General features: G+C 39.6%; 1 protein-coding gene across 2 annotated transcripts; it reads right to left on the reverse strand.

Annotated features, from left to right (window-relative positions):
• Positions 1–2,923: 2,923 nt before the first annotated feature.
• Positions 2,924–9,120, reverse strand: LOC105049087 (probable receptor-like protein kinase At1g30570). 2 transcript variants are annotated; one of them, XM_010928636.4, is made up of 3 exons: positions 8,964–9,120; positions 5,715–8,522; positions 2,924–3,080 (listed from the first exon to the last, which is right to left on the reverse strand). In XM_010928636.4, the coding sequence occupies exons 2-3, from the start codon at positions 8,309–8,311 to the stop codon at positions 2,939–2,941; spliced, it is 2,739 nt and encodes a 912-aa protein (XP_010926938.2). In that variant the 5' UTR covers positions 8,312–8,522; positions 8,964–9,120; the 3' UTR covers positions 2,924–2,938. The 2 variants fall into 2 exon arrangements, with proteins under 2 accessions (XP_010926938.2, XP_073117142.1); XM_073261041.1 differs by having other exon boundaries at positions 5,715–8,207; positions 8,964–9,118.
• Positions 9,121–11,711: the final 2,591 nt, after the last annotated feature.

Below are 11,711 nucleotides of genomic sequence, written 5' to 3' on the forward strand. Positions count from 1 at the left end.
CGATCAAACAAGGAGAGACCGAAACACTCTGGGATTTTATGGCCCGATTCAACGCGGCCACACTTGAGGTCAGGGACCTCAACGAAGACACGGCCATATCGGCTATGAAAAAAGGTATGAGGGAGTTCCGATTCATGTACTCACTGGATAAGACCCTCCCTCAGACGTATGCTGAACTCTTAGAGTATGCGTACAAATATATGCGCACGGACGAAGGAGCTTCTGATTGGCGCCAGACAGAAAGCAAAGGTCAGAAGAAAAAGCAGAAAAAGAGTGAGACTCCAGTCGAATCAAGTAGGCCCCCATTCGATAAGCGAGCCTCACCTCGACGACAGAGTCCAAGGCCGACGTATAACAGGTATGATTCCCATACCCCTCTCTTTGCTCCTCGTGCACAGATCCTCATGAAAATCGAAGAGGTGGAATATCTATGGCACTCTCCATCGATGAAAACGAGGAACCGTGATCGAAGGAAGTATTGTCGGTTTCACCGCGACCATGGTCACGATACCGAACAATGCATCCAGCTCAGGGATGAAATAGAGGTCTTGATACGATGAGGCTACTTTGAAAGATACCGGAGGGATCCGCCGACTCAACATCCCGCCGATCGACGACCTCAGCCAACTGAGGAGGCTGTAAATAATCAGCCGACTGTAGAGGTCATCAACATGATCTCCGGATGACCGAATCGAGAGGTGACTTTCGAAGAAAAGTCGGCGAAACGACACAACTAAATGTAATAACTTTCTCGGAAGAGGATATTCAGGGAATCCAAATCCCTCACGATGAGGCTATTATTGTTTCGACAATTAGTTAATAAAAATATGACGAATATTTTATTCTACTCAACTTTCTTCCAAATGCAACTACTCAGAAAACCAACTGCATTTATGTCGATCATATTTCGGTCCCCTTGTAAAAATCGACGTTCCGACTGTAATTTTAAAGCGACATCGAGAATGAAGGCTTCCACCGTAAAAGCCAGAGGATCGACTATCTCGACACCAACTACGTTTCGATTCCCTTGTAGAACCAACTTATCGACTTCAACGGGAGTCCAGTGCTGGCGACGCAGATCTTCTCTACAAAAGCTACGCTGCCCCTATAGTCAGCTGTCCATCGAAGCAGCTGACTAATTTGCCGACCTAGTATCAATTAAGAAAGGTAAAATACCAAGATGATCAAGGTCAGATTGAAATTATACCGACATGGCCACGGTCAGTCCAAGGATATTCGGCTTGCCACCATTTATCAGACAATACGACGTATAAATCCGATCAAGGTCCGAGTAATGGATATTTGACTTACTATCATTGTCCTAGCTAAATACATCGAAAACTACATGACCAGCAGATTCGACAAAGACTGCGAAATGGTCGGATCTACGATCTACATTCAAAAATTGTCCTACAAATAGACATCGCAAACTCGACAATAGAGAAGAATATTTCAGAACAAAAGCACTTCTTTCATTATCAAAAAGAAAAGATTACAAAATGGGACCGAAGTCCGATTACGACTTCTTTACAAAAAGAAAAATAAAAAATGCCAACTAGACTTCATCATCATTTCTCTCCCTTTGTTCGGGAGTAGCATCGCCGACTTGAATGATTTCGGACCCGACTGGTACTTCTTCCTGTGTCGGGGCAACTTCTTCTTCAACAACTCCATCTTCTGATCTTGAAGAGATGATGCTGCTCAAATTGAGATCCGAGTATAATTTTCCGACCGCATCACGACCATCTTCATATCCGACGCAGTATGAATCGAAGCTACTTTCGAGGATCTCTTCCTTAAATTCAAGGAAAAGGACTTCAAGGATGACTCTAAAGAAGACAAGAACTTCAAGGAAAAAGACTCGAAAAAAAAGTTAACCTGAGCTGAAGCAACAACCTTGGACGTTGGAGCAACGATCCGACAGAATTCCAACACTAAAAACAATGAAAAGCGAAGATTTGGCTGAAAGCGATCCTATATATAGGATCCCTCAACGACCGATATGAAAGCGGTCGAATCAAAAATCACGTCGGATGACGACACATGGCAACATCTGGACCGACCATGGATCGGACGGTTCGACGTGCCTGCACTAGATCAAACCACGTTATCCCCATCCACGTGAACAACTCCGACCCAATGACACTCCGATACGTGGCAGAAATCCACAAGCCGGAATTAAAACGCATGACGCTGGTTCGCCTTCCCAATGTAACAACTGATGTCGGCTCACCTTCCACAAACGACACCTGACACCAGATCTTCCTGTTGATGCAACAGTTCGAGGACGACAAAGTAGATGATCGACCGTATTCTGGAGAATATAGCAGCAGAACCAAGATTCGACATGATAGATAACAACTCTTCTCATCCAAAACAACTGATCACGTGGCTACGCACGCAACAACTCGCCATTGGACTCAGGAGTGGGGGGGCAACTGTTGGGATAAAACCAACTGACCTCCATACGCTGACCAATCTCCAACGCAATCTGCTCGACATCCGACTCAGGCCCATTAAACAAAGACGACCCTGAAAGCGATTATCAACTCGACAGACCGATGCTACTCTCGACCGACCAATCGAACATCCCTCACCGAATCAAGATCAGTAGGCGGCCGATGTTCAAACTCTACAGATAATAAACTACTTCGACCGTCAGTATTTCAGAGTTACTAACCAACAATCGATTCCCGACGCATAGTCGGCCTACTCATTTAAATATATCATAACCGTCACGGACGATTACTCCACTGATATCGCAGCGTAATCCATGGGATTAATAATCCACTATGAGATTATCGTTCTGTAATTCTACGCAGCTAAATGCGAGACCATATCCGACAGTTACAACGATCTACTCTATAAAAAAAGGGTAAGGCAACAAGTTTTGGTAAGCCATTTTTCGTGCTGAGCTCTGTCACCGTTCTCATTCATTCTACTGTTGTTTAGTCTCCCTCTCTGACTTAAGCATCGTAGGATCTCCGTCGGAGACAACTTCGATCAGTGTGGACTTCATTTTGTAGGTGCTCATTCTCGATGACAGATGATGAGGGAGTTGGCCGCAACAAAGAAGAATCCTGTTTGATGATCAAGGACACGTAGGATTACCCCCTTGAGCATGCCACGCATAAAAGTAACGGTGAATATGTTATTTATAGAAGACATAAAATGTTAACCGGTACAAGATAAATACTAAATCAAAAGCTTGGAGAGAAACTTTGGATGATTTTAATCAAAAATGATAATGTCACAAATACGCAAAGCTGACGTACTGTTGAAATGCTGTTCCCAGTGGAACTGGTACATCCATCCTTCTCATTATATGCTTTTAACTTAATTTTAATTAAATAGATGTCGAGGAATTAACTGTATCTTTGTGTCAATTTCCATCTCTGCTGTTTTTCTATTAATCTGCCTTCAGAATCACCACACGTCCAGTTCATTAGATTCAGAAAATTCTTTCTAAGCAGTTCAGGTGTCAATTCCGATCACCATAGGACTAATGAGGGGAGGGTATGGGCATAGATGGGGTGGGATTTATCCAAATCCACCTATCTTCTGTCCATTTATTTATTGTGGCTGCAACAAGTAGCAACCTGATCTTCTGATTTTCTTAATCTGACATACTAATAACATGCATTGACAAGCATTTGAATGAATTCAAAATTCTAATTGCTCCACATTATATATAGTACCTTTATACCAAATAATTCTCATGCCTTCTCCCTTTCAAGTAAGAAAACAAGAGTAACTGAATGCCCCCATCTAAGCACAACTTAGTTATGGAAAGTTTGTCACTATAAAATTTTATATAAAGCTCAGAATTCCATGACCTTCAGCAATGCTACTATGAAATTGTTACTCATTTCCATGACATCAACTCCATCAAATAGTAGTCTTAAGAGTGCTTTAATATGTACACACATGAAAAATAAGTGAAATCATCACTGAAGTTGGCAACAGCAATGCCGCTTATAAAATTTATGTGCTAATGCAACTAGACAAGTCTTCCTATTGTGGTATTGCCCAATAATTTATGAAGTGGTAGCAATGGCCTCTTTCCAAATTTGTGTTGGTTTGAAATTCAAAATAATTCACAATGAGCTGAGACCATATTGAATTATCCTATCTGAAGAGGAGTGACAATTAGGTGCTCCTTTTGTTTTGTCTCTACCATAGTAATTTTACATTTTCTTGTCACCATAAGCATATCCTTTACACAGCAAAGCCCCATGTACATGGTCCGATTGATTGAATAAACTGCACATAACTAGAAGAAAAGGATGAAGAAAATGCTGCTGTATATCACTCTTTAACATTGCGTGATTATTACAGGGTGGACCAACATTTCTCGAATTAAAAAAAGAAAAAAAAGATGGACGGATACAGAAAGATATATTTATATAGTTAAGCCATGAATAACCCTTGTAAACATTTGAATGCAGCTGAACTCAAGCATGTAAATGCATATAGAATTATAGCTTTTTAATCCAGAATGGAAACCACAGACTGAAACATGTTAATAAAATTTCGAAGAGGAATTTTACATGGGGTAGGAAGCAAAATGATATGCATTTCAGAAACTATAACCACAAAGTGTGTCTTGCATGGTAATCAAAGAATTTTGGCACCTTTTCAGTCAATTGTCAAGCAAGGGGCGTTTGTTAGTCATCATTCTTTCAGGAAACATTGTAATCATTCTTCCATTTACATTTTTAACCTGCTTACTTCTGAAAAGTAATAATTAGTTTCTAAGGAGGATGTTACAGTGAGACTGGCTTGCTGGCCTTACAAAATCATGACTCTGATTCAGCAGTTGAAACAAAATTTGGCCCCTTTGTGCTTTGTTACGTGATCGGATAAAGAAATAATTCTCTTCTCTTCTTGTGAAAAGAAGCATTGCATCTCTGAAAAAGAAGAATAGTGATAACGTGGTTTTGGTTTTCATCAAAAGGATGGTGGTTCCATGGGACTAAGCTTTAGTTGGTCTTGGAGGTCTTCTGAGTGCTTTCCAGATTATGGACCTTGGTCTTGTTAATTGGACATCCAATCCATTCTTTCCTGAAAACTACAATGGTAATAGGGCCTTTCTTTCTAAAGGCAAAAATCCCATTCCAATTATCAGAAGAATACTCTGTCTTAACCATCTGAAAATAAACATCTGGTATTACAAATTGTTTAGTTTTCTAGATCGAATACTCTGTCTTAACAATCTGAAAATAAACATCTGGTATCAATACAAATTGTTTAGTTTTCTAGATCATAAGTTATAATGGCAATTTTAGCAATAAGCAGGAGCATAAATAGCTCAGTGGAGCAAATTCAGGAAGGAGGAAGAAAGGATTAAAAACAGCCGAATTCTACTTAGAGCCCATTATATGGGTCGGAAGTTAACATGCATTTGTTGAGTAGACGAAATACTAGTTCGAGAGAAATAAATAATGTATATTATTAGTAGCCTTTGTACATGATCTGGTAAACATGCATTACCTTTCAAACTACTAAACAAATGAATCACATAATATAGTTACATTCAACAAAATGACAATAAACTTTAAAATCTCCACAGTTGATTATATCAAGCAGAAGAGATTTCAAAAATGTAACTTTATTTGAACATAATAGACCAAGAAACCTTTGTAATAAGAAATTACAATTACAGGATATCAGGCACGAATCATTTCTAGTATTAGGAATATTGTAGCACTCACCTTCCTTGAGGGTTAACCAGCTGTGAGAAATCAACAACTCCAATGGTGTCTTCCGAACAATGTTCCTCTCCTATTGGCTCTATAGCATTTTCTTTGATGTTCGAGGGCTTTGAACAAGCATCATCTACTTGCTCTGTAACATGTGGGAGACTGAACGACAAATCAGCAAATCCCAGCTCGCTGCTTCCCAAAGACTCCTGATCTCCACTTCGCTTGTATGCTTCATGTAGTTGCAAGACATACTCTAGATGCCACAATACCTCACCCATTGTAGGGCGGTTCTTCCCCTCATCAGCAAGGCATTTCTCCGCAATCTCCCCAAATTTCTTCAGGGATTCCAATGAGTAATCTCCTTCCAACTGGGGGTCCACAATCATCTTAAGTGACCGCTGACGTTGCCATCGGAGTGCCCATTCAGCTAAGTTGATTTGATCCCTTGGCAAGCTTGGGTTTATTACAGGCCTGGCACAGACAACTTCAAATAACACCACCCCAAAAGAATAGACATCTGATTTTTGAGTTAGTTGCTGCCTTCGAAAGTACTCAGGATCTAGGTAGCCAAAGCTTCCTTTCACAGCGGTACTGACATGGGTATGGTCAAATGCTGGACCATCTTTAGACAACCCAAAGTCAGCCATCTTTGCAACAAAGTTCTCATCCAACAAAATGTTAGTTGTCTTGACATCCCTGTGTATAATACCCCTCTCTGCTCCAGTGTGAAGATAGTGAAGTCCACGAGCAGCTCCGATGCATGCTTCCACCCGCTGCTTCCATGTAAGTGCTGGCAGATCACTTCCGTAGAGATGGCTTCTTAGTGTCCCATTTGCCATATACTCATAAACCAAGATCATCTCTTGTTGCTCGTCACAATATCCAATCATTGAGACAAGATGTCGGTGCCGGAGCTTTGAAAGCATTTCAATTTCTGTTTCAAATTCTGCTAGGCCCTGCTCAGATTGTGGATGGGCCCGCTTGATTGCTACCATGTTCCCCTCCTCAATCTCACCCCTGTAGACCTTGCCAAAACCTCCAGTTCCAATGACCAAAGACTCATCAAAGTTCCTCGTTGCTGCTCTAATCTCTGATAATGTGAATCTTCTTCCAATTCTATTAGAAGCTAATGAACCGTTATTGGTTACAGGAGGAGATTTAGATGCCTGGGCATCAGTGGTGCTTCCTATAGTCTCATGAAGGAAAAGTGGGTGCCAACCGGGAGGAATCTCCTTAACAGATGTTGCTTTCTTCTTCTGAATGCAGAAAAAGAGAAGTGTAGACACTATCGAGATGGTGACTACAGAGACACCACTGACACCGATGGCTTCCCAAAGACCTTTTCTCTCTGGCTTCTTATCAGCCAAATCTTCCTCACCAGTGATCCTTTCCGAAGCATGAGCCAAATTCCCATTCCTGCTCAGCTTGAAGATCTCCACTCCATTCAACAGTGCATCAACACCTGAAGCGGTAGTTGACAAATCAGGACCAAGCTGAAGCCAAAGAGTGTCTACCTGTTGTGGAACCAGATCAGCATAGTCTTCATGGTAAGCTTTGTTCATCCCCCCTGCCTTCAGAAAGACATCATAGTTCTCAGCTGCTGTCTTGTTATTAATGTAGATTCTGAAAACCCTCTCATTTGCTCTATCATATAGCAGCTCACAGAAATGTAGTCGGACAAGGTAGTCAAAGTTGGGGTCCACATCGAATCTCCAAGATACATTGAATCTTTTCTCAACAACTTCATTATTGGTCATCATCCTTGCTGTTTCATAAACCACGAGGGGTGCAATGAGAGAATCGTTGCTAGAGATGTAGCTTATATTTGAAGCATTACTGATTGCTGCTGCCGCATTCAAGGAAAACACAAATTTCTCATCAGACTCCCACTTTCTCCACACACCTCGGTCTTCACTTGAATTAAGTTCAGGTCCCCCCACATTCAACCTATACATAGTCTCAATTCCTCGGGCATTCATGCTCAGGGAAGTCTTTAAACCATTGCTTCCTACTTTGTTCACCGAGTCAACAAACAAGTTATCTCCAACCGGGATGACCTCAATTGCATTCACAAAGGCAAACGATCCAGAGTTGGGAACAAACTCAATACGCAGCTCATTCGAACTGACATTAAGAAAATATTCTTTAACTAGAGAAGTGACCACAGAATTGCTCTTCGTGTTCTTCCAGGAGATCTCTCCAGGGACATTGAACTTGGAAACCAACTTCAGCTCATTAGCTGTTACATCAAATGCCGACTCATTGACATTAAAATTTTCCAATGAGAAGGGATAGAAATGAAGTCTAATGCAATAATTCCCTGAAAATACACTGAAGTTGTAGTCTGATGTCATGTTAAATATCCTGGCAGTTCTATACAAAGATCGGTAGCTAGATTCCCCATCGACTGTGGCAGTTGATGCAATAATTCCAGGAAAGCTCAGTGTGAAATTATTACCAAAGGTCGAGTCTCCAATCCAATTCCTGTCGTCGACATCTGTGCTAGAATTGGAACCACAGTTAATCAGAAACGGTTGTGCTTGAGCTTGTGCAATTTGTAGCAAAGTAGATGCAAGTCCCATAAGAAGCAGCCAGATAAACTTCATCTTCAAATAACACAATTTTAGCACAAGAATTTCCCACTAGAATTAGCAAGTTTCTAGTCACAACCTCGAAGGCCCTTTAAAAGGTCTACAGAATTCTTCAAAGAAGCACCATTAAACCAGAAAAACAAGGGCCCTACTCTTCTGAACTTCCAACTTTTCCACGAAGATTTCAGAACTGAACAATGCAGCGGAAGAAAGGAAAGGAAAACCCCTGCATTACCTCCCAGTAGTTCATCAGTTCTGTTGTTGTTCAAAACAAAGCCAACCCAAACAGCAACACCAATGAAAAAAATGGACTTTTTAAACAACAAAAAAGATCCAGGTCTGGAATGAAACAAGATCTAAGAAGATGAAAGCCCTGTCCACCAAACCTTTGAACAAAATTGTTCCTTTTAGGAACGCATATCCTTACGGATTGCCCTTCTCTCTTATGGCTACCGAACAAGGCACAAGATCAACACAAAGAAAAGCCCAATAATCACAAAAGCACATTCCAAAGCTCTAGAAACTAGTTCATTTCGGAGTCCCAAGCCAAACTTACAGATCTAACAAGTAACAATCTCCCAAAAACAAGTAAAATCACAGCGAAAACTGCAGAAAGAATAGATCTTTGCTGAAAAGAACGAATTTTTCCTCCTCTTTCTCAACTTACTTGGTGATGAAGAAATGCCCTCCAAATATAGAGCAGTCGTCCTTGAGATTTTAGCAGATGGATAGCTCCTAGCTCCTTCTAGCACAGGAGAGACGAGGAGCTTGGCTCGAAACAATGGTGTTATGTTCTCAAGTGGAGCATTTGGCCTCGATAGAACCAAGAAAAAGGGAGGGCCGCATGTGTGTGTTTGTAATCCCTCTACTTTTTGTTTATAGTCCCTCTCTGGGGGTTTTTAATATACTATTATTTCTGAGTGGTGGTTGACACTTGTGAGTGATGGAGAATCCGATACATGGATGGTAGGGGCACATGCTGTTGTCCATGGCTTAGATGCTCAGATTAGATCACGAGTGATCTCCTCTGTGCTTATTTTTGTAGCATATTACCACTTGGTAGACAGTGAAAACTACCTGCCCCTGCCTTTTCCCTTCATTCACCAAGCACCACCACTGCTACAACCTTCTACAAGGTACCAACCACCAAGGATGCCCCTGATCTTATTGATTATTACTTTTCTCCCAACCATGAAAGAGTAATTATTGTAACATATGTGTGTTTTTTTGTCACACCAAGAGACCATTTAATATATGGGAATTGGAATTCTTGTAAATAAAATAGAAGATATTGTGACTGCTTTCTTGTTTACTCAGAAAAATTATTAGATGTGGATGGCTTTAAGGGGCCAAAAGTGATAATTGACAAGTGCATCGCATCATGTGCATGCTTGGGTATGTTGATTTAATATTGGCAGCATGAGGTTGGGATGGGTTGGGCCCATGTGTTTTGATTGATGTATATTGTTTTGTATGCATATAAAAAATGACTTAAAAGTGAATATAGAAAGTCCAATATTTTTGAAACTAGTACATTTGGAATAATTTGATGTCACTTTTGAGCCCAGGAGACTGCAATGTTGAAAGTATGTAGAAACCAATGCAGTCTACACAAAAATGGAGCAGTGACTTTTTCTTTCTTCTTTTAGTTTCCTTTTGTCAGGATTAAAAACAAAAAAATGGTGGTTGCTTGTATTTACACCCAATCTGTAACATCGCTCAAAATAGAAAGAGGACAATGATTTGTAATCTGGTTAGGAGATAACTGCCGTGCAGATTGTTGGAAGAGTAAATGTAAGGTTACAATACTCTGTTTTCAGTCATGTGGCTTGATTTTTTTATGTTTGCACATGATAAGGAGATGACCAATCATGCGCTAACTCATGAGGGGGAATCTTCATAGCTTGCATTTTTATTGTAGAATGTGCAGATGGGCATGTGAAGTGCCTATTATAGTATATATATGTCACGCTCCTGATCCGAGATTTTGAATCGAGGATCGCGACAACCGCCGCATACTCATGAAGAACTCTCTCCATAAGCATGCAAGGCATCTCATCACGATATCAATACATCACAGCGGAATAAATTCAAATAATTATTATTCAACTATAATTCAAATAATTAAATCAAATGTCTTACATCCAATAAAATTTTTGCTAACACAATAAAACAATAGATCTAAGTTCAATTCAAGTTGATAACGCTAAATCTCATCTCTAAAAGCTCTGTCCCAAAATTTCTTCCCACTCTCGAAATTAATTATCTGAATCTGAAAAAAATAGAAGGAAAGGTAATGAGCTAGACAGCCCAGTAAGTAACAAGTATCTCTACCAGATATTCAAATATTATATAATTTTCAAGAACAATGCTGCAAATAACATAAAATATATTTGATGCTGATTTAATGCAGATCCAATATTTTCAAATATTCACATATAATTATAATCATAAATTCGATTCGATTCAAAATACTCGAAACTCAACAGCTTTGACTATGACCAACGTTTAACCCCCATTGGCGGGGTCCACAGAATACCAGCGCACAACCCCCACTGGCAGGGTCCACAAATACCAGCGCACAACCCCCATTGGCAGGGTCCACAAATATCAGCGCACAACCCCCACTGGCAGGGTCCACTGAGTACCAACGTATAATCCCCATTGGTGGGGCCCACTGAAACATAGTTAGGCTGAGAGCAAAAATCCGATCTGTATCAAAACACTTTGTATCATAATATACCATAAATAATTCACTGAACATGTGCATAATCGTCATACCATAATATTTCAAAAGTACTTTCTTACAAAATATAATTCGTAATTCATGCATAATTTCAGAGAATAATTATTTATTTTCAGAATAAATATGAAATATCTCGAAAAGATGATTCATTACTTACCTTTCACGGAGCACTGAATGAACAGATCGACTAACTTCTAGGAGATTCTTCCGTGCCTATTATCCAAAATTATATTTTTACATTAATTTTAATTCAAAATTAAATCTAACAAATTCCAAAATCAAAATCTCACTTAAAATCAGACTCGTCTCTAAACTTGATCAGAATCATCAGATGAAGCCTTTCCCCTACGCTAATCTTAGAAGGATAACTTTAGAGAGAGAAAAATCCATCAAGAGAGAGAAACAAGCTAGAGAGAGAAAATTCTAGAGAGAGAAAGTAGAGAGAGAAAGTTCAATTACAGAGAGAAAAAGTCAGGGTTCAGATTGAAAGAAGAGAGAGAAGAGAGAGGAACTCTCTCTCTCTCATCATTTTTCTTTTATTTTTATTTATTTATTTATTTATTTGTTTATTTATTTATTTATTTATTTATTTGTTTATTTATTTATTTACTCACTTATATATATATATATTTTTTTATTTTTATTATTATTATATTTTTTCTTTTCTTT

Source organism: Elaeis guineensis, chromosome 7 (genome assembly GCF_000442705.2).
Source record: "Elaeis guineensis isolate ETL-2024a chromosome 7, EG11, whole genome shotgun sequence".
Taxonomy (NCBI): domain Eukaryota; kingdom Viridiplantae; phylum Streptophyta; class Magnoliopsida; order Arecales; family Arecaceae; genus Elaeis; species Elaeis guineensis.